Source organism: Larimichthys crocea, chromosome XXIV (genome assembly GCF_000972845.2).
Source record: "Larimichthys crocea isolate SSNF chromosome XXIV, L_crocea_2.0, whole genome shotgun sequence".
NCBI classification, from domain to species: Eukaryota; Metazoa; Chordata; class Actinopteri; family Sciaenidae; genus Larimichthys; species Larimichthys crocea.
In genome coordinates, this window is record NC_040034.1 from 7,212,006 (window position 1) to 7,235,704 (window position 23,699).

The 23,699-nt window shown below is 40.2% G+C and overlaps 1 protein-coding gene across 7 annotated transcripts in view; it reads left to right on the plus strand.

The window, feature by feature from the left end:
- Positions 1 to 23,699, plus strand: part of stxbp6 (syntaxin binding protein 6 (amisyn)) — a 147,988-nt gene that overhangs the window by 39,627 nt on the left and 84,662 nt on the right. For 5 of the 7 annotated variants that reach the window (XM_027274558.1, XM_027274557.1, XM_027274559.1 and 2 more), the window contains exons 3-5: positions 4,789 to 4,919; positions 5,275 to 5,440; positions 14,292 to 14,449. In XM_027274558.1, coding sequence (XP_027130359.1) covers positions 4,789 to 4,919; positions 5,275 to 5,440; positions 14,292 to 14,449 — 455 coding nt within the window. Of the gene's footprint in view, positions 1 to 4,788; positions 4,920 to 5,274; positions 5,441 to 8,664; positions 8,862 to 14,291; positions 14,450 to 16,122; positions 17,910 to 23,699 lie in introns of those variants that run through there. The other 2 variants (XM_019277175.2, XM_027274561.1) reach the window with 2 other exon arrangements.

Consider the following 23,699-nt stretch of genomic DNA (forward strand, 5'->3'; position numbering starts at 1 on the left):
GACTGCAAACTGAAGAGGGTCTGATTTGTCAAGAGATCCTTAGCACACCTGGTTGAGATCGAGGCTGTGAAATGGTTCTTTGAAGTAGAACAGATGGTAGTCAAATGATTAAAAACATACTTGCGTATTTGCCATTCTAAACCTGTGAAGTCAGATAATTTACTAAATATTCTTTGGTGCACAAGAATGAAACTGAAATTTATGTAAAGAAAACATTCTTCTTTCTTAGGAGTTTACTGGGCTCCAATTTAAGGATGTCGCGGGGCCGAAAGCAAATCGATCAGGCACGATTAAAAAATATATAATATAGTATTATATTTTGGGACATTTGTAGGTAGACCCAGCCTAAAAATAATACAACTTTGACATTGCTGTCTCACACACACACCGACACACACTAAGATGCGTGCACATAGCGATAGGATGAAGTACGACAGTGACATCTGAAAGCAGTGTACCTGTCGTGGCTGTCAGGCAGTTATGCCGTCTCGAAGTGGTGGTGGTGGGTTTTTATGGATTCTGGTGTCACCGGTGGCTACACTAGGGAAAAAACTTACAGCGGAAGAGATGGGGACAAACTCTCTCTGTCTCTTTCTGTCTCTGTCACGCACACACACACACACACACACACACATACAGTGTGCGTAAAACAAAGTTTACAGCCCACATTTACTTTGAGAGGGTTTAAATTGTGTTTTGGGATGTTGAGGGGGGAAAAAAAAGTTATGTTAGAGTCTGGAATGAGTTATCTCACCTCTTCTTGGTAGGTGAATCTCTGAACCAGCAGTTCTTCCAAAGGCAACACTGTTCCTCTCTGTACAGTCACTCATTATCTTCCATATCTGATTTGTTGATCTTTTGTTATTCTGTGGTTTGGGATTTTCATATCTACTCTCTGTTGGCCCAAAATGCTGATGCTTATCACATTTCTGGCTTGAGTCGTGAGTATCATTTTTGACATGAAGATTAAGTTGTATTATATAAGGGAAAGAAAGTTATTTAATATTTTACCCATGCGGGTGGCCGAAGTTTTAAATATTTCTACATGAATTTCGTAGTGCTGGCCTATGGCATTACTTGCACTGGATATTTGTTTTCAAAGTGCCGTATTCAACCTTTCTATAAATGCTTGTATGCATTCATAACGGACAACCTGCACACTTCTCACGTGATCATTTATATTGTTACCGCTTTCGCTACAACCTTTCCTAGTGCTCACATTTCTCTCTAAACAACCGCAGCTATGATAATATTTCCTTGAGGGAAAAACGATCCTGAGAACGTTTCCTTTGTGATGTCCGCAGCCTGCAAACGGTACAGTAAGAGCTTCCCTTCAGGCCGCGGCATTCGCGCACAGCCAAGCACAACAAGGGACCGATCCACTGGAGGAAGTGAGAGCATGTCACCATCAGAGCATGAGAAAAGAGCAGGGCAGGAACCCCAGCATGGCCTTCCTCTGACAGCCCGCATGGAAACAATGGCTTTGGCAGCCCCTCAGTGGTCGTGGTCCTTTCCTTGTTTCTTGATACATTATATTATGTAGCCATGTGGTGTTTACCCATTCTCATAAAGTTTATTATGTTGCAACATTGTGTTCAGGGTGTGATTGTGATTATTATGTTTGCTTTGAGTGGAGCAGGTCAGGGAAGCGTGTCACATTAGTTTCACATTTGATCCACTTCAGTTCATGTGCAGAAAGGGAAAATGTGTCTCTGTGTCTTCAGGCTGTAGCACGGTTCAAGCTTGTGAAGCTCAATCTACACACACACTAACTGGTTGTATTTATTTAAAATTAGACATGGAGGAGTGGTGGTCAGGGTGTAGTCTAATATAATAGTAGTCAAACTACTATTACAAAATACAATCTTGTTGATAAGCTTGCTGGGGCACTGGATATCAAGTGTTGATAAAATGAGGTATAATGTCAACATGCCTAATGATGTGAAACAAATGACTTACTCCCCTCCATGGTTCTGTCATCACTTGTTGTATCTCGGCTTGCCTCTGTCATAATTTTACTTGTGAGTACATTTTCTCACAGTCCTCTCCTTGATTGCTGTTTCAATAAAGCCAGCTCCTTTTTAACTTCCAGTAATTGTTTAATATGCAGGGGAGCAACTCAGACAAGGTGGGAGTCAAGAGCTGAATATGAAATTGATTGGAGAGGCTTGAAGGTGTCTGGCAGTTTGATTAAGACCTTGGTCTTGATGTGTTGACAATTTTCACTCCATGGCTTCAAGACAGCATGTCTCTTTCACATATCGACTGATGCATTTCACAAGTTGGATCTCAGCATAATGTCATGTGTGAGCAACGGATCATCATTTAGCATGCACTTGCTTATGCGACTGTTGTCCTAATCCTGGAGTCAGTGTGATTGTTTTGAAAGCAGCCTCACCACAAAGCTTGTGATATCACATGTGAATATGCTAATGGAGGAATGTGCCAGTCAAAACCTCTCAGTCTCCAGGGTCGCACTTATTCATAATCATGAATGGTTTTTTTTAGATACACAGTATGCTGTAGGCACAAACATTTACAACCATTGGGACATGACATGAGTGGCTGTGAGTATATTGTAACTACTGTTACTGTATTTTCAGCGTGTTGCGCTCCCCTACTATGACTGATTTCATTACATTTTTTGATAAGCAAACATAGTTTGTGCTCGTATACAGCTTGGTATATTCACATTTTATGCAAGACACAATTAGTAGATTAATAATTTATACAAAAATGCCAAACATGTACTGTTTGAAGCTACTCCAATCAAAGGATATCCTGTTTTTCCTCTGTTTATCAGTGTAAACTGAATATCCTTTAGGTTTTAGACTGTTTTTCAGACAAAAAAAAGCTATTTGTAGACATAACATTGGGCTCGCAGGACTAGGCAATTTCAATTCCTTTCAATTTCATCAGATTGATCTAACAATTTAATCACCATGTGTCCTTGCCCTGTTATTTAAAGTTTTGGTAGGATATGATGGAGGCGAGTCTCTCTTAGAGACCCTCTCAGAGAGAAAGGTGGTTTCTAGTTGAACTCCAACTGTCTTTTATCTCTCAGCTACCAGTCCTCCACTTACCAAGTGAAAGCAATAAAAAACCCATTTCTGCTTTATCAGTTCAAGGAAACTAGTGGTCCGGTGCTATAGTTGATCATCTGCCAGAAGCTCAGAGACAAATTACTCTTGCTGGGAATTGGATAACCCGAGTTTCTAGACTCCTACCTTTGAACACACAGGTTCGTTACATCAAGCTATCATCCTTCTTTTATGAAATCTTCTGCCTTCTGGAGCTTCTATTAGCATTCTGTGTGACCCAAGACAGATCTGATCAATCACCTCATCTGTTTGTTATGGTTGTGGCTGTTAAAAAGACTAGAAAGAGATGACAGGCAGTCTGCCTGTATTGTATCTGTCTGCCTCCATCTGTCTGTTCCACACTGCAATCTCCGGCCGGCACCCCAAGTATTAACTACAGCTGTCTAAATGGATACACAAAACATATCCAAACATCCCCTCTCTCAGGGGAGTTTGCTCACTGAAGGTATCACCTGATGTAACATTCAGCACTACCTCTGTTTTCCATTTCCAGAGAAAGGTGCGGTCACAAAATAAACCTGAACGAAAGGCAAAGTGAAGCATGGTAACCAGCAGGGATGCTATGGGAGGGTTTTCGGAGGGATGAGAAGTGGAGTGAGTAGCAACAGCAGTGAAAGTGACCTGAACGCTTTCCTCTTTGAGAGATGACACAATGGCAAATGTGGAAGAGCGGAAGCAGAGATTCTCTGACCCGAAGGTTAAAAAAGCAACACAGGGAGCATGTTGAAGTACAAAGTCCAGCAGTCTGATCTGTAAACATGTGGTGGAAGAAGTGAAATGCTGATGAACGGGGTCGAGCTGAGGACATGATGATAGTGATATCATTGGACAGGAGGTTAAAAAAAAAATCAGAGTGAAGTTTTGGCACCTCTTTGTTAGTTCCTTTATTACTAGCACTGTAGAACATTCTTGTTATACCAAAGTACAGAGCAAATGCCTTAAAGAATATGCAGCCAACTAAGTATGATTTTTATTGCCCCAACGAACGCTCCACAGTAGTCTAATGAATGTAATGGAAACACAGTGTAACGCCATTGTTGGATTGTGTTATGTTTATTTTTAAAAAGGTAATACCGCCACGCTTGAATGTAGTGTAATTTGTTACCAACAGAGATTTAGTCAGCCGTGCGGTGTAAGAAATGCATCACTTTTGTCAACAGAAATGAGTTGTGTCCAGAACAGTGTAAAAAATACTCGTCAATTTAGACTTTGACAGGAACAATATATCCAGTATTTATGTTTTTCAAACTAGTAATGTGGACGACTGTTCCTTATGGAGCTGGAAAACAACAGAAACTCATTGCACAGTGTACTGCACATAAGATTACTGTGTACAGTTTGACAGGGGACATATGAAAGCCAAATCTATGTTTAAATTACAGAGTTCGTCTGTTCATGGTTAGGCTCTTTTTATAGGAAATTCTATCATGGTCTCTGTTGCTGTTGGCTCCAAAAGTGAAATCTCTATTGTTAATGGATCCCTTTGTTTCTGCCGCCTACAAAAGGAAGTCCGAACCTCTGCTTGACTCCAATATTTCTTATCTTGTGACCTGAACTGTCCATCTATCCTAATCCAAACTTTCTCGATACATCATAAACAATACAGGCTAGAAGTTAAACAGAAATCTCATACTCTGGAATTGTATGCTTGCGTTAATAATTTGTGTTATTGTTTTTGTTTCCACAGTGACGAATAAGAAACCGTCCTTTGTATCAGTCACTAAGGTGAAGCAGTTCCAAGGATCCTCTGCCTTCATAAAAAGGTCACAGTGGACAATCGACCAGCTACGGCAAGTCAACGGCATTGACCCCAACAAAGTACGTCATTTCTAGTCCCTTAAACCACTGTTGTATATTTAATTGAAGGTCCAGTGTGTAATATTTAGGGGCTGTATATACAAAATATAGCAGAAATTAAATATAAACTATGTTTTTGTTATATTTTTGTTACCTTAGAATGAGCCTTGTATATCTACGAGAGCTGTGTGTCTACAGTAGTCTAGAATAAACAGACTGAACGCTGGCTCGCAACTACACCTCTAGATTGCCCTAAATCCTACTCAGTGGTCCTTTTGGCAGTTTGGGGGTTTACATGAGTATTGCTGATACTTTTCCCTGACTACACTCACTCACCTCTCACTCATGTCTTGCCTTTACTGCTACTCCCTCCAAGGACTGTCCAGAGTTTGACCTGATGTTCGAAAATGCTTTTGACCAGTGGGTTGCCGGTTCAGCAGGAGAGAAGTGCATGTTCATCCAGATCCTCCACCACACCTGCCAGCGCTACAGCTCAGCACGAAAACCAGAGTTCGTCAACTGTCAGTCCAAACTGCTGGGGGGTAAGACGGTTTCAAAAAATAAAACACTGCTAACTGTCATTTGTTAATATTTCTGTTTAGAACACAGTGGCTCTGCAATGCCAGACTCGCTGCTGTCATGCTGTGCTATAAGCCAGTTTGAATCTAATTATGTATACTGACAACCAGCACCTGGTGTGTACGAAAATACATGTTTGTTCCCCGTACACAGCATCTGTCGAGTGCTCTGTAGAATCGAGGTCGACGAGAATGTCCAGCAAAATGTATCATCCGTGACTCAAAGCATCTGAACAGAACTGGTTTAAAGCACATAGAAATACTCAATGCAACACTAAATAATAATTTTTCCTTATTTATGTGACACATTTCATTGTGTGCCTGGAGTGTGAGACTAGTTAATTTTAATTGGTTTTCGATCTTCATAGTAACATTAAACATCACAGTAACAGCTGTAACAGTCCCTTGCTGTAATTACTGACACTGATATTAAATCTATGAGACTGTTGAAAAACAGTCAGTTAAATGCTAACCTCTCCCTTTATTTATTTCAGGCCCAACTAATAAGTCAGACAGGCCGATCAAACAAGTCAAGGCATAACCTATTCCATGTTTTAGACATGTGGGACTGCATAATTGGTCATTTCCCAGCTGCAAATTGTGCGTTTACTACCCAGGAGGTGAAGAGTTCTGGTGCTGGTCGATGGTTTCCTCTACAGTGAAACCCAGTAGAGAATTCAGCATCTTGAGCTGTTTAATCAGGTATTGATCTGTTTACCCCAAGCCTCATCTTTGAACACCGTTCAACCTGTTGTATTATTCATGGAATTATTCATGGAACCGCATCCTGAACGTCCCTCCCGCAGTGTGTCCATCTGTCTCACGTAATACAAGAATCAATTGCCAGAAATGAATATTTTGTAAAACAAACAAAAATTTTAAACTGTTGCACCACAAATTACACAGTGAGGAGGTCACGGAAGGACTAACAACTCAGACTCTTTTAATTAGTAACATGTGCTTTGTGGAAGCTTTCACACTGATCCAAAAATGAGAGATTTCTGGGGATGTCTGACTGAATCTGCAGTATTTATGAACACACTACAATATAGAGATGTTAGAGTGCCTGGAATATGTGTATAAAGACATGAGAGTTACTGTCAAATTTCATTTGCTTGTGTTTTTTCTTACTCTGTCTGTGTGTGGGAACCTGCTCCCTAGTCATTGATGATAAAAACTGCCCATTCTCTTCAGCATCTTGTTAGAGTATCATGACCTCCCTCCTACTCTGAAAAACCCTGTCCATATTTAACTCGCTTAACATGACCCTGGTGCATACTATAGTCTCTGTATGTGTAGGTGGGAAGGAAGTGATGTCCCGGAGAGCATTGAACCCGGGGGTTTTTAGAGTAGGATGGATTATGGAATGCAAATGTTGCTCAACCGCACGCCTCCAATAGAAGTGAAAATTACTTTTAGAAGCCCTGTAGCCTCGTTTTAACTGAACAAAATCTAAGAATCCTAAAACACTTTGCACTGCCCTTCATATTAATATTCTTAAGGTAATTGATTTACACACATAAACTACACTTTTAAAAGAAGTGTGTTTTTCCTAGAAATAGCTACAGCATTGATCCCACTATCGAAACCGTTGTTGTAAAAGTCCTGTGGTTTAATGACCTGATGAACTCCTGGCTCACCGTGAGTAGCGGAGGCTGTGTGTGATAGATGAAAAAAAAAAAAAAAAGGTTCAGCTCACCACGCACATTATGCCAGGAGAAAAGATGTCAGCCTGCTGCCAACTCTGTCCACTCCAGTTTAAGTCTCACACCAGTGCAAAACAAAAATCATGACGCTGCTCAGGTGTGGGACCATAACTGTGGGAGACTCTATCTGCAGAATCCTCTGGGATGGCAGCCCCAAGGTAGATGGTTGACGCATAGCAGTTACTGTAGTTAGTGCTGTCCTATCAACACCATTACTAAGTACTATTGAAGAACAAATATGTTTTGCCATTCAAGATAGAGAGTAGGGAATAAATAGGCAAGATATTAGTGTAAATTTCTTGTTTTTAGTTTCCCTGTATGTGTATCGATTAAATGTTGCCACCCTCGCTTGTCGACCTCAGAAATAGTAGTGGGTAAAACCTAAATTTTAAATAATATAATAATGTTGCATCTAAGATTAGACGTGTGGTAGCCTCTACCCATGCTGGTTTTACAACATGTCATTTAAATGCAGATTATGTAAGATTATGTAACAAACTGTTCCTTTGTCAAATGCGTGTAATGGGATATACTGGTGTATGTAATTTAATAGTAATTTGTGAAGCCTGGTTTGTTTCCAGTCTTTATATATTGCTCAGAGTTGTCTGTCTACCCGGTCTACACTTAATTGCCATTTAATCAGTGCTGAAATTAGTCGTCAGAACCGTGTCAGCGGTGATCTGTGGATACCAGCAGCGTTGCTCTTTACTTGAGCTTAATCCTGCACTGTTTCCAAATTATGTAGCTACAAGAGGTCCTGTTAATCTTGACTTTAAAACGATAACAGACAGCAGTCAGCTCATCCATGCAGTGCATCTGTGAAGTAATACTAATCATTTAATCAGATGGTATCTTCTCGTGTCTCAAAGTAATTAGTTATTGGAGGAGTTAATATTTTGATATGATACTTTAAAAATAAATAAAACCCTAGATGGCTTTTTCTGTCAACTTCTTTATGTCTCTGTCCATATCCATTTATCTTGTAACTCTAACTTTGAGTTTTCTAGGTGAGCTGATACTGCAGGGTTCATGTTTTGGTCCTTAATGAGGCATGTCATTGAAATGAAAGTAGCTCTTTTGCTAATTGCCTTGTTTTCAGTGCCGACTTGGGCTGCTGGCCTTACTTATATACCCTGTTATTCCCACCTGAGCTTTTCTATCTCACTGGCATGTATTCATGAATTTAAACAGAACGTTAAATCTGAGTCTAGAGTAGATGCTTTTAAACCCTCAGCGTTAGGCAAACTTATCTCCCAGTGGTTCAGTCTAAATGCTCTGTGTGAAGGTTACAATCATTAGACGGATTAATAATTAAACAGTAACCAGTCTCACCGTTTTTTGCATGAAATTTACAAAGAACTGAACCCTAATCACTTAACTCGTGATCTAATAATCAACAAAACAGTAACCCCACTGGACTAATTTCAAAACTAAGTCATGTTTTGAACATCAAAGCTGACTTGTGATATTTTCTCATCACAGAAGACCCAGCTGTAGATTCAGTAACTTTCCGTTGCAAGGTCTATTTGAACAGAAAGAGGAAAGAATTTGTTGCACGCCATGGTCCTCTACTAAGACGAGGTAAGCCTGTGCTACAGTATACGAAATGTCCTGCACTAATTGTAGAAACTTTTTATCCCCTACTAAAAAATGTTGAGAATTAAAGCACAAAATTTGTTTTTGTGTATATCCCCTACTAATAAGCTAAGTGATGAGTTTCAGTAGTTTGAGGTCTAAGACTACTATACTTAATTGGAAATCTTGCATGCGTGGTAAGTAAATGAAGCGTCTGAGAGATCTCCCCCTGTACATCTGGAAATCAGCTACTAGACACTAGCAACAGCGAGCGAATTCTAAAAACATACACTGAACAAATCTGAGTAAATGAAATCGTTCTGCACAGTTGGTTTTTAAAAGAAGCCTCTCCCCCTTTTTCTGAGCCGTGGGCTCTGCTCCTGGCCCTCAGGGAATTTAGACCTGTGTTGTCATTTTCAGGGCCATACTGTAGTAACTGTAACATTTGCAAACACAGAGCTTTCCTCTGTATGCTCCACATGAGAGCCACAAGGTCAACGTTTTCCTGGTTTGTGTTATTACTGTGTGGGGGTTGATCACATGCTGAAAGGCTGGATTTTAAGTTTACATCCAAAGGTTACGTGAGTTATGTTCCCTGTCCTCGCCCCTCACTGTCAGACTGTGGTGTGTGTAGAATCACTGACTAATACTGTGCGGATGTAAATCACATTGTGATTTTCCATGGCCATACAGTGATAAAGTGCTTCTTCCTTAATGGTTTTCTCAGTCTCACAAATTAACATTTAAGCTTTGTCAAGACTATAATGATGGGAAATTACGGCTTTTAATGCATTGTGTGATGCTGACAGTTATCTACTGATTAAATGACCTGAGAGTCGGATGTTCATGAATACCTAGTCCCTATTTTTCTGTCTGTGTCGGCACGACTCATTGGTACATTCAGGACAGGATGTGCATGTTTTCCTTCACTGGCGTCCTTTGATGTATTGGTTAAAAAGACGTCAGCTAGATACTGTGACTCAAACTGAAGGCCAACTGAGCAAGCCAGTTCAAGCCTTTGCCCTCATGAAAATGTCAGGGGCAGAGTGATCTCGTTGCTTCTCTCGGAGTGGTTAACTCAGATTAAAAGAGTCCTAAAGACTACACATCCACCTCACTCCGAAGTAAATGTGAGTATGTGGACACATACATTAAAAGTGAGTCAAATGTAGTTCAAGCAGGAGGGGACCAAAACGATAATGCAGATTAATTACTTAATTACTATTCATAATAGGATCATTTGTCGTAAACCTCAGCATCGGATCACACATTTTACATTCGCAATTGACTAATAGTGTAATGAGTTTATGTAGGTCGAAATGAAGATCGCCTTTGACTGCTGATACTAAGCAAACTGAGGTGGATGCCAGCGGTGACAGGAACGGGAAGGAGCAGCACTAGCTGAAAGACAATGATATATATGGTTTATATAAAGTGTATATTAATTTATGAGAGGAAGAGGGGAATGTACAGAAAGCTAAATAATTTGGAGAGAACGTAGACGGAGGAAGAGCAGCCATGTGTAAAAGTTTTGGGAGTGACCACTGAAAGAGAGAACTGTTAAGGGAATAACTGCAGGAAGGTTCAGATAAAAGGCTGTAGAGAAGTGATGTGTGTGCCAGGAATGCCGGGGGGCGTTGCCCTTCCTGGTCCTCTCCTATAAGTTTCATTATGGTGCTGCAGATAATGTCAAGATTTACATTAATTAAACTGCAGCAGTGGGTTATCTTGCAGCAGGAAGCTGCATAACTGTGTCTTCAGGGTCCTATGATGTTGATTACATTAATCATTTCTTGTTGGATATTTTTTCTCATTATAAAATCACCCACAATCTTTTAGAAATAGTCAAATAGGAACATTTCTAGTTCTTAATGTAATGAATAAAATAACTAGTCCAAAAAAAGACAAACTATAAATAAGGATTCATGTAAAACATGTTACATTTTCTAAGATGTCGTTCCCATTCTTCCACCTTTTAATCTTGTTAAGTAAGAAAACCTGAGCAGAGGACAGAAGCATTAAAGGCAGAATGCATTACTTTTCTTCAGCCTTGGTGCTGATTCATCGTATTCAAATTATTTACCTATCCACGTTAGAGCTTTATACCCCCAGTTCACAAAAAATGCTCAGCAGTTGTTCTGGTGGAATTGATCTCAGTATTAGTGAAACTGTTTTAGTATTCCTCTCACACTCCCTTGTTTACTTCTCTGGCTGCTAACTTCTAGAATCAGTTGATTTAGCCTGAAATTATTCATGTTTAACACATTGGGACTTGTCTTATTTGGCATAATTGTGTATTTATAAATTTAAAATCAAACCTGAATTGGTAGAAAAGATAAGTTTTCTCTCTTTAAAAAAAAGAAGAAAATACAGTGTGGATGAACATTTCTTCTAATGCAATTTTAAAAAACCTCAGACTTTAGTTTTTTCCTGCTGTTTACTGCCTGTGATGACATGCTTTCTCACTTGTAATTAACATCAGTATAATCTAATCATGTTGTACCGCCTCTGTGAATTTGAAGTACATAACTCTACGGTAAAATACACAAGGAGATGTTTTAATTTTGCCTGTCTCATAATAGCCGAAACTGGGAAAAGAAGACCCAGGTTGAAAATTACCACAATTACTGGGTACTTCGGGGTCGAGAGGTTTTGGAGATGTAGGTAACGCTATGAATAGATTTGGGATCACTTACACAAATCCTTGACAAAATGTTTCATGTTTCTTTGGATGAGTATCCGCAGCACGAAGCCCTGTGGTAATATCTGGGTAATAAGGAGAGTTTTTGATACTAAATTACTGCTAGACACTCACTCCCTTCAAACACCCCCACAGCATCATCCCAGTGATCATATGATCGCACACCGCACGAGGGAAAAATACCGGAGGCACTGTAGCATGTGTTGTTTTGAATGGATCTTTTTGTGTAGGTGTGTTCTGTTCCTGACATTACCAATCCAATCTAATCACTCCCATATGCTTTGAGGAAAAAATGTGACTCGGCTGTCAGCATCTCGTGGAGTGTATCTGGCATGTTCCTGTTGATAGCCATCAGCTTATTTTCTTAAGAGCTAGAGCAGTGCCTGTAATCTACTGCTTAGAGCAGAGCTGGGAAAGAAGGGGTCGACTTTGAATTATTTTCCCTATTCCTTGTTATGTTCGTCTTTGCTCGCAGTTTCCTATTTTGTGGAATATTTTGTTGCCAGAAACTACATGCTTTTTGTTCAGTCTCAAATGTTTCTTAAACAATTGAGATGAGGTTCAGCAACAAAATTCCTTCTGCGTTGTTGAGAGAGGCGTGTCATGGATGTACTAGGTTTGGTATTGTACTTTTCTCATCAACAGTGCAAGTTGACAAAACCTCCTCTCTCTCTCTTTTTTTTTTTTTTACCAGCGCAACATCAGCGTCTTTAAACCGCAGACGATTAATACCAGTAAACCTCCTAAGTAATATAAAACAGTCGCCGATAACAGTGATGGCTGGTCAGTGCCCACTTTAAGTTAAGAGTCACAAAGGCTCAGAGTTTGGATCACAGCAATAGCACCACATAACATAATCTCCTCCTACACATGTTTCATTCATCTCCTGATGCTGCAGCCCCTTCATAAGCTCTCCAGAATGTCTCCACCCTGCCTTCTCTGTAATTACATTCTCCACTGGGGGAGCCCACGCTGCAGCCTGCCACTGATCTCTGAGAATGGTGAAGAAAAAGGCACCAGAGAAAAGGATAATGGTGTGCAGACAAATAAAAAGGGAGATGTCCTCGGAGTGCATGTTGTGGAGGGGTTGTGAGGGTGGGGGTTATATTGAGGATGATGGGAGTATTACTCTCTGGGCTGCGCCGGAGGAGAAGAGGATTAAGAAGAGTCTGTCTGAAGGTGAAAAGGTCTTATCCTGTCTCGTGAAGCTTCTCAGAGAAAGTTTTTTTTTTTCTTTTTAAATAGAAGCAGAGCAGAACTGTGTTTTAGTTAATGTAAACCACAATCCACATGAACTTTCCTTTGCTAATGGCTACAAAGTGCCTACTTAAAGTAAATACATTGTAGCTGTAGATTGTCTTGATCAAATAAAAAAAGGAATCCCACAGCGGGTATGAAGCTTATTTCATCATTGGTACAGACGTGTTTGTCATGTGTACTGTGGGCTGTAGTCCGTGCTTTATTTGCTGTAATCTCCTGAAAACTGTGTTTCTGCACGTGTTTCCTTTTGTGTGCGCAGGTGTGCGTAGGAACATCTATACATCCCATCCGTGTGTGTCTGCGGCGGCAGATGTGTCTCCACACAAACCGCTTCGACTTTATCAAGTTAACTTCTTTTGAAGGAACACCAGCTGGCCAAGCCGTCTGCTTTTGGGCTGTCATATAACCCACTGCAGTGGAGCTGCCCCAATTATCTGTCACTCAGCCTACCTTGCCTTGATGCCACGGGACACAAACTCACTATATTGCAGTTTCCTGTGGGAGGAGATGGAATCAAGCTTGTCAAGTCTTAATACAGCCAGTACCTTCAAGCTTTGCTCGACCTGTTTCTTCCCCCTCCAGCGCATTTACGGTATATCCGAGTCCTCAGGAAACTGAATCCAGCTTTCTGTTCTCTGGGTGATTTTACTTCATTATTTTTAACTTTTAAAGATAGTTAATTAAGAGTCATTGTACATTATTTAGTAAAATCAAACTGTATGTTTGACAATCTCTTTTTGGGAAACCAAAGTTGGTAGTTCACATAAGCGGGAGACGACAACTTCAAAAGTAGTGTTTTCCCAAACATGGCATGCTGCCACTTGATGCATCTGCATTAAATGACAGGACTGGAACAATACAACTGTATTGGCGACAGAGAGAAAACAGCAGGGGGATTGCCGTCGCTACTCTGATTGCTAACGCGGTGCAGAACAGCAGCGCTCCCGATGTGCGTTAGATTAATGGCTTGTCAGAGGGAACATCCGCAGGGCTGCCACGGTTATCGGATGTGTTTTCTGTCTTATATCCACTACTGGGTCTCCAGGGCTGCCCATGCAAGCAAGCACATATCCTCTTTTTATTACACTATAGTTCAAAATAGAGAAGAGTAATTGCAGAGCAGGCAGCGCAAGTTCAAAATTGAAGCGAATCAGTGCTGAATGTCACTGGGTATGACATGCTTTCTTAAAGAGACATTAAAGCGAGTGTTGCATGTGTTGCCGTTGCACACTTTGAAAACTGAAAAGGTTAATTTCACTTGATCTTTCCTTGGAGTAAATCAGCCTTTAGGAAAACTCATTAGCCACCTTCCCACGTAGCACCTGACGGAGGCCGTTTACTTTTTCGTGTTTTTGTCCTCCACTGTTAACACTAATGCACAGGGTCACTGATTAAATGACATCAGTCTAATGTCACAGGTTCATTTGTCACAGCTAGACTCCTGCACTCTGTTGTCCACCAAACAAATCACAATTTATTTCCCTTTTTTGTCTTTTCTCTTCTCTCTTTTGTCTCCCACTTTACTTTATTCTTTGCTCGGTCTCGCTTCTTCCCTCCAAACCCTTATCTGCAGGCAACAGTATACTACACTCGGCTGCAGACAGTGTGACGAGTGCCGTACAGAAGGCCAGCCAGGCTCTAAATGAACGTGGCGAACGATTAGGTCGGGCTGAAGACAGGACCGCAGACATGATGAACAGCGCCGAACAGTTCGCTGTCACTGCGCACAAGGTGAGGCAATATGTCAGCAAGATACATTACAATGCAGATCCTAAGGGTGGGCTCACCGCGGGCATTTTAATACATAGCATTGAAATTCTGACTTTGAATGCGATGTCGGGGTGTTATAGAATGTTTAGTCATGATTTTTAAAGTAATTATTGGTGCAGCCAAAAGATCAAACATTTTCCTTAGACCTGAGGATATTTGCAAGAGTTGTTTCATCGTGACTCCAGGCTCTCAGCAGTGGTACTCTGCTCTGAGAAGATAATTGTTTTTTTACTTCTTCCCTCATTTACTCTCTTGTAGTTTTCTATAGGATGTTCCCACGTCTTCCATCTATCCCACATCTCTTGTTTGTCAGAACTAATTGCATGCTGTTTAATGAGGCTATTAGCATAATATGATTTTTCTTTTCTTTTTTTTTCTTTTGTACTGGATAAAACAAGAAAAAAACACAAGCGCACCTGATTATGATCCTATCTGTCTTTCTAATAGCACTGGGTACATCACACATGCCCTAGTGTTTGCACACTATTAGTGTAAGGATACACGTGTGCCTATCTGAAGTGGGACTGTTTTGAGCAATGCATAATTTCATACTCATGATGGGGGGATAATTGAAAGACATTTCAAAAGCTGTGCACGGTCCTTTTCTCTGCTCACAGATGAGCTTCCCCACTGTGATGAATTACCAAAACTGTGATAAGCAGAGAAAATGCTTCGGCTCTGGAGGTTTCAGGAGAGAACGATTGTAGAACCCCCCATGAAGAATCACTCATGTGCCGGCATTTCTCATTTCGCTTGCTTGCATTAGCTATTATGTTGTTCGTTTTATAACTTGTCATTTGTCTTGCACGTTATCATCAAGACTCATAATGTCGCATGTCTGACGCTGTGAAGCTCCACTGAAAGTAGTCTGTAGCCTTACAGACTGATAACAAAGTCATCCTCGGCCTCATTCCTTCTCTTTAGCCATCACATTTCTGTCTTATTGTGAAGAATTTGCGTTTTCCTACTTTCCTGTCATCGGCATGTCTTTTAAGAGGACCTCTGCACAACCTGTATCTTCCGATTATGGCCAAGTGCTGCGCTGTGAGAAGGTCACCTTGACTCTTTTCCTGTTAAGTCACTCCTGCAATCCCATTTCTGCTCTCCACTTTGTAACAGCAGCCCATTCAGCTGCACCGCTCAGTTTTAATCAAAAACCCTCATTTCTGTGTGATGCTCTACTGCCCCCACTTGTTCAATGTGTAGAATTCAGTTCTCCTCATTCTTCGGCAACACCCTCAGTCTGTAGTAGTCCTTGTGTGTGTGCATGCTTGTGTCAATGTGTGTGTCCTCACGTCTGCATACCCCGTAGCTTTGTGGATTAGATCGGTAGCACTGGTCATCTCTCAACGACCTCCAGCCGAGCCCATTGGAACCCTTATTAATGAGATAAATGAAGCTGGCTTGTCATGGCCTGAATAAAAATACACCAGGACGCCTGGCAGCCATCCAGCACCTGCATAATAAACTTTCTCTAACAGCTTTTTCTCCTCTGTGGAACGGGTCCTAAAATAGCCAAGTGTGTACGGTTTCTTCATTTGCTCTCTATTGCATTTTATTGAACATTTTTGCTATTTGGTAATTTAAGATTCTCACTGCATTATCCCTCAAACCCCGCCCTAATGTTTCTACAGCTTGCCATGAAGCACAAGTGTTAGACCACTGCCAAAACCAACTGGGGGGTGGGGATCAACAATCACCAGTCGCTGTACAGGAGAAGGATTCCAGATTTTTTTTTTTTTTTCTTTTTAAACATTTTAAAATGATTACTATTTGTTAACAATGTTAACATTTTAATGTTTTGGGTTGTTGTATTTTGGTGCATCATCTGATGGTGATGCTCCTTCGAGCAGGGGGAGAAGGAAGAGAGGAGGTGAACACCTCTACAGCAGACTGTCAGCAGAATGTTTCATGCTTCTGTTTGCCAAAACAAATAGTTCCACGCCACAGCCATGACTGTATTTGATAACCACGGTCACTCAAAACACTTCCTCTCTTCATATGCTCAGACTCTAATGTGAGCGCACGCATGCTGACAAGTCATTATCAGCAATCACTCCAAGAAAACAGCTCGTCTAACAGGTTATTAATTGTTGACAGTTACTTATGAGCACTGCAGGCATTTTGCAGTGTTGATTTATGAGTCACGGACCCCCTCATCCCGAATACAAAACACAAGTTAGCCTTGAATTTCTTACCTGATGATGATTATTAGGTTGTTCTCATGGTAATATTTTGGCAACACATTTAGAAGTGTGAGATGGAAAAAGTAATCACATCTATGGAGAAAACAACATTAACTCTGCCCTTGAATATCAATTAATCCAGAAAGTATTTATTTACAATTTGATGTTTCCTTATCTCCTTTAATTCTTCAATCTCTCATTCTGTCCATGATTTCAAAATCTGTAGGAACAGTATTAGTCAAAATGTTTTCAAGCTATTGTTTCATAAACTATGAGACCGAATAGTGGTTTGGGTGGCAGAATATGAGACAACAGTGACATATTTTAGTCCTCGGTTAGACAGCCAAAACTACGTGGAATACAGTTGCCAACATTTTTGGAAGTGTACTTGAAGAACCCTGTTTTGAAAAAAATAAGCTTTTTTCAGTGTAATATTCAGTAAACCAGCTTCTGCATTGTAAAAAAGCAAAATGTGTAAGTCTTCTAGTACTATTATCTCAACGTCTGTAGAGCTAATTTGTCCCGTTAACATGGGATGTTTTGAAATTACTCCCAGCTGTATTTTAACTTTAAACATTCACTAGTCTTTCAGTAACCTTTATGCTTTTTGTATAATTTGGGTTGATAATTAGAACGGTGTGTATACTGATAGAGGACAACATTGTCTCCAATAGCAGCAGCAGTGTGCAGTAGTTTATTTTTTGTGTCATTGCTCTCACACTGACTGTAACTTTGGCTTCCTCACTATCAAGATGTATTTTATTCTTTTTTTATATTTTGAATTTTATAATTCATGATGTTACAATGCACCGACAACCTTATCTTGCAGAGCACTGTTGAGTTCATACTGAAACGTTCCAGTTGCCTAACTGTTGTGTTTGTATTCCTCTCTCTAACACTTTGGATGTTTATTGTTTTAATAAAAAAAAAAATCTCTATATATAAATAGTGTCCTTTTTATAACCAGCTTTAACAGTTCCATCAAACAATGGAATCAGAAGTTGTACATTTGTTATGTTGGGTGTTCTTTATCACTGCATTTGTGTGTTTTACTCACATGGATTTTCTCTCATCATAAATACTAAGCTGCCAAAAGCTTGAAGTGTCTAATGGGTCATTTTCTCTCTCTCATGTGCTCAGTCTCACTTCATGCTTCAACAATTGCTCATTTTACACTGATCTCAATTCTCTATAATACTGTAAGATGTAAAATAAAGTCCAATCCACAATCAAAATGAAATGGTTCTTCATTAGTGCCTTTTGCTCAGCCTGTGTTAATATTGCAACCCAGGGTAACACTGCCTCAGAGGATCAATGAAGAAAAGGTGTTTTCAGGTTGTTATTTTTTTGGTTTGGAGTTTATTATTTGCTTAACTTTACATATTTTTTTCACCAGGTTTAAATTCAGTTACTAGTTCTACATTGTGTGTGTGTGTATGCAAATTTGTTGAAGACATATTTTTTTTGACAAGTGCGGATATTGAAATTTTTCTATTTGAGCTTTGTCAACCTTCCATAGAGAACTGTGTATCACTAAAAGTAAGTAATAAACATCATACTTAAACTTGTGCAAACTGTTTCCCTGGTACTGGTGATGTTTCATCTCTAAAAGGGTACATTTTGGGATTCATACTTTTTTTTTCTGTTAACCAGAATAATAACAATTGCACTGCAGTCAAAATGAGCGTGTGTACATCTGCTGTATTTGACATTGTTTCACCTGCAGAGGGCACTGTCAGTGCAGTTTACTGTCAGGTAGCAAGTATTGATACTCACTAGTGACAAAACAAAGCTTAGGTTATGTGTGCATCTGTAGTGTGCATGTAAACCTGCAAACCAAACATATGACTGAAACCTGCGTTCTCAAACTGGTTTTATCTCTGAAACTTCTGGATCCTACAATTCCCATAATGCAGTTCAATATCATCATTTTGTTAACTGTAGCCATGTCTGCACCTCCACTTTGTAATGTGGGCTTTTAAAGAATATAGCCTCCAAACCCGAGCCACGATAACCCTGATGACATCAGTGGGGTTCTCCTCCACAACTACAGAGGACATTATGCAACAAAGTCTGAGTAGGACCTACCATGACTATTCATCACTGACATTCGTGCATAAGATGTGTTGAGTTTTCCTGTTTTTCCCGTCTGTTTTAAACCCATCCGCTGTCTCCACAGAGTAAAGGAGAAACCAGTAAGCCTGATTGTTGATTCTTGAGTCAAATGAGCAGAAATTAATCTTATGAAAACATCTATTCTCCCTCCTTGCCACCTCTTAATGCTATTTTAATCTTCCGATTAATGATTCAGACCATTCGGACAAGTAGAAAGACCGTAAGCTTCGTAGTAGTAGCATTGCTGATATACATGATCTATAGCTTTTAGTGGTGCAGAGGGGTGTAGTAAGTACCTCATAAAAGCCCCTGTACAGGACTTTGCCACCATTACTCAATCTGCCAACTACTGTGAATTATTCCCAGCCTCTTCCTTAAACCGACCTCTTAATGTTCAGCACTCCTCTCTCTCTCTTTCCCTCCCAGTTATAGCAGCATTGAGGTAGCAGACAATACACACACTACACAAACACAAAGCACACACATCCCGGCTTATCTCTTGACACTTTGTGTCTAAGATTGTAACCTGAATTATTGGAGTGCTAAATCTCAAACAAACCTTCCACATGTTAATATGTACACCAGTCACAGTTAAACTACCTTTGGACACCACTGGAGGGTGCACTAGCCTTGTACAAAGACCCGTCAACTCTATCTAGGTAGCTTTATTGCCCAGTAGTTTATTGATTAGTAGAACTGATTATTAGTGTGTAATTTCAGTCTGATGTATACATTGATCGCAGGTTGAAGGCGTGAATTAAGGTCTGATTGAAAGCTGTTCAATACCAGTAATTGCTACAGTGAATGCCTTGACGGGGGCTTGAGTTACAGTTGGACAGAGCCGGTGGGTGGTTAAGCCATCAAACATTTTCCAACCTGCAGACGGAGCACAACACGAGTCTTTAAAATGGAGGATGTTATTGAGTTTTACACGGCACATCTTTTCCACAGAAATATCTGTCAGTGTTGTCTGACCAGTTTCTCTGTATGTGATACAAATGTTGAGAATTTTGTCTTTTTTTTATACGCTGCTTGGTAGTTTAATCCATAACAACACTGCATCATTTTTCATAAATTCATCATTGTTTTTAATATACAGTCTTAAGTCAGCAGAGTAGCCACTAACTATAACTTTAAAATAAATGTAGTTGAGTATAAGATTAAGTATAAAATGTGGAGTGAAAGATTAAAGTAGCAACAGTGGGAATACTCGGCACAAGTATTGGATTGGATGTTATATGTTCTAACTTTTAATTTAGATTGCTGCCAGCACTTATTTTTACACACAGAGGGAACATTGGTGTGGGTAACACACTGTAGGTAATTATTTCTGGAGTGATCTTAGCACAAGACCGGAGTATGTGCCTGCCCAGGTGTCACCTTGAGAGGTGCATTGACATTCCTGTCACCCGGGGAGTTGGTGTCACTTCAAGACAGGCTTGGTGGCTGCGTGACTAACTAACAGGCCGGCCGGCCGGCCGGTCGGCTGGCCTCGGGGCAGCTCCTTTTTAATCTGCCAACCTCCCCAAAGCTCCACAGGAGTAATTACAAGTTACACCCAGAGGTGAGGAGGCCAAATGAATTGGGATTGCACCACTATTTCTCATTATCACATACAAATCTCTGCAATGATTTCTGAGTAGTCCTATTAGTCAGGACTGGATTTTACCCCAAAGTAAAAACTTTAATAACTGCAGCAAGATATTGCCTGGTGTCCCCGAGGTATTCTGGAAAGTGGGATCCAGAGAAATGTGTCTGGACCTGAGTTCTACAAACTATTTCCACTAAGAAGGTGCTACAAAACTTTTTCTCATGGTTAGGAGCAGCTCTCCCTCAGTGTGGCTGTATATGGTTAATTAAATCTGTTCTGCTCTGATAAATCTTTCTATTAATGTTTCAAGTTAATAGTATTTTAAAAAGTAAATTAAGTACAGCACTACATGAGTAAAAAAACTTTATGCTATTTGTCCACAGCCATCTTACTTTGGAAGAGAGTTCCTCTTGCAGGAGTGAAACAGGAAGAGGGCCTACCTGGTAGAAATCTAATCCAGTAAAATTATTTTCAGGATATGTAGGAGCTACGTGTGTCGCCTATCTGAATGCACCAAAACAATCGGAAGCAAAGGCTGTGGAACTCACCTGCTGAATCCACAGCACCCCTTTTCAATAAAGCGGTTTATTCAACCTGTTGAACCTCTGCCCACTCTTTCGTTCTGCTATGCTTGCCACATTGCTAAATCGTTAAGCTGTATTGCCGCATCAAACACTGCAGCTCAGGTGACATCTCATTAGCGAGCTCACCTGCCAACAGTCTGATTGTTTTGCCCCAGGTTGGCTTTGGTGAAGAAATACCTGTCTGTTGGACTCAAATGTGTCAAATGAATCTTATTTCCTCTAGGGGTGTGATTGGGTCACTCCACAATCTGCTGCGCTGAGCTTGCTGTACACTAGAGAGTGACGAGGCTAGATGTCAAATCTGGACTCTGTCTTTATATTCACATAATTAATCTGCAAATTCAATTTCATACAGGGTCAAACATACATATAGCTATAACTACAGTGTGAACTATATTAATAGCCAAGACCGAAGTACTATAGAGTGAACTAAAGCTAGATTTGGAGACGCAAACACAGGAGGGTCGACCAAAGATGAAATTAACAGCAGAGAAGTGTAAAACAATGAGTCGATAAATGTTTCTGCTTCTGAAATGTAAAGATTTAAATATTTTCTTTGCTTTATATGATTGTAAGTTGGGTCACTTTTGGGTATTGGACTGTAGGTTAGACAAAACAAGTGTTTTGGAAATTATTATTGTCATAATGTCATTATTGTATTGTATGAACTCAATGTAAAATAATTGTTTGCAGGTTGCTCTAATTCTCACAGGTGGACAAAGAATCAGAATAGGCCACATGGTTCCGACAGATAGGTTATAAACAGCAGCATGGTGAAGACAACTACCTAATCTGATCCAACATAGCATTTACCTAGGCAGGGTTAATTACACACTGTTTAAATTGGCTGAGCTTGAGCTATGTGGAGTCACATGGCACCGACAAGCAAGAGCTACATCTCGAGTCAGCACATTTCCGTCCTTTTCAGCGCAGCAGTTCGGTCTTGTTAATTATAGTACTCCCCCCTCCCTCAATTATGCAAGTGACCACAGTATGTCCAATGCGTGCTTGTGACGCCAACCTGTCAACTGAGAGAATTGAAATGTTATGTAAGGGAGAGAGGCAGAGACTGACTGGTGGAGGTTGGGAAGTCACCTCAGCGCCCTGCCCACAGTGACTTGGCAGATGTGTAGCGAGGCAAAGTGCACAACAGCTGTTTGCTCTAAATCGGGCCTCCCATTCTCCCCTCTGCCTTTGAGTTCCCGTGGAGTGCAATGTCAGCCGTGCTGAAATCATCGTTCATTATCCTGATATGTATCTACCGCTCACACTTTTATCCTTATTAGAACTCCTCTTCCTCTTTTTTTTGTGGAAGTGGGTCAAAATTTACTGACTTCACTCCCTTTGTACACCGAGCTGTTTTTTTTATGCTTACCTTTGGTTTAATGATTCTGCATCGAGTTACGAAAAAACACCTAACATGGTTTGTTGTGTTTATTAATAAATCCAAAGGGATATTTTTGAGCTGAGGGGAAAAGCTTAGAGAGAGAGAGAGAGAGGCAACCTTTCTGCTTACAAAGAGTATAAATACCACCTTAAGCTCCTGCTGCAAATGAGACTAGTTTCAGAAGACAAACACGGGGTGGAGGGAAAAGATCTGCAGTGACCCACTTCCTTGTGGACCTTTTTATGCTCATAATACAGTATACATGGGATTATTGTTGTTATACAAGGTGCAAAACATGGGATGCTTGCTGTTTCTGTGAAATTGAAAAAGAAGACAACTGTAATGCTTACAAGAACATGCTGTCTCTTGATGTCTGTACCACCTTTTTAAACCTTGAGAACGCACAGCATAGAAAAAGGGAAATGATTTTGTATGTTGTGTAATTGTGCGTGTGTTGGTATGATGTGGCATCATTATTGATCAAGCGGCCCACTCCTTTAGTGTATCCAGCTGTTACATTATTGACTCGACTGAAGAAACAGATTGGCTTCAAACAAGCAGTGACATGCAATCTCCCTCTTCTCGGCAACGCTCTCGCCCCATCACATGTATCAGGTCATGTGAGTTAGTCCTTTTTTGAAGACGTATATCAAACCAGGGTGTTTGTGTGGTACAGTGCAGATACTTACTTACCTAAAGGTGCAGACCTGAGCCTGAATTTGGGTTTATTTTCCTACTCTCTGTCTTGTAGCTTTGTAGCGGAGTACAGAATGACCCAGGACCTCCTCCACAAAATTATTGTATTATCAAGTTTGATCTTAAGTCAAGTCAGAAGTAACGTGTCAAGTAGTTTTTCGAAAACCTTCGAAAACCTTCATATGAATAGGAGGTGATTATATTTTCATGCCTATGAGGGTGAGATATGTTTGTTTCTAATATATATAGTTTTATCTCCCAGGATAATGTTAGATTTTTGTGGTGATCTGATCCCAGACACAGTGTAATAATACAGTACCTATACAAATTTGTACAAATGTCCTATTTTATTCCTTTCTCACCTGTGACCAGTTGTGATTTTTTTCTATACTGTAATGAACAAATGTTGTGCTTTATTTGTGGTGAATCAAAAGACTGATTGCAAGCTATTAATCATCCTGGCATATCAGCTCTAGTTAGTCTGTGTTTACACTGATGCGTGACCAGATGAAGTAAATATTCAAATTCAAACCCCCACTTGGTGTGTGTGTTTGTTTTTTGAAAGAAAGGAGAAGGAATGAGTTCAAACACGGTTCAGCCTCGATTTTATCCTAGCCTGAATCCTTCATTGCGTCATTCATTGTCTGCACGT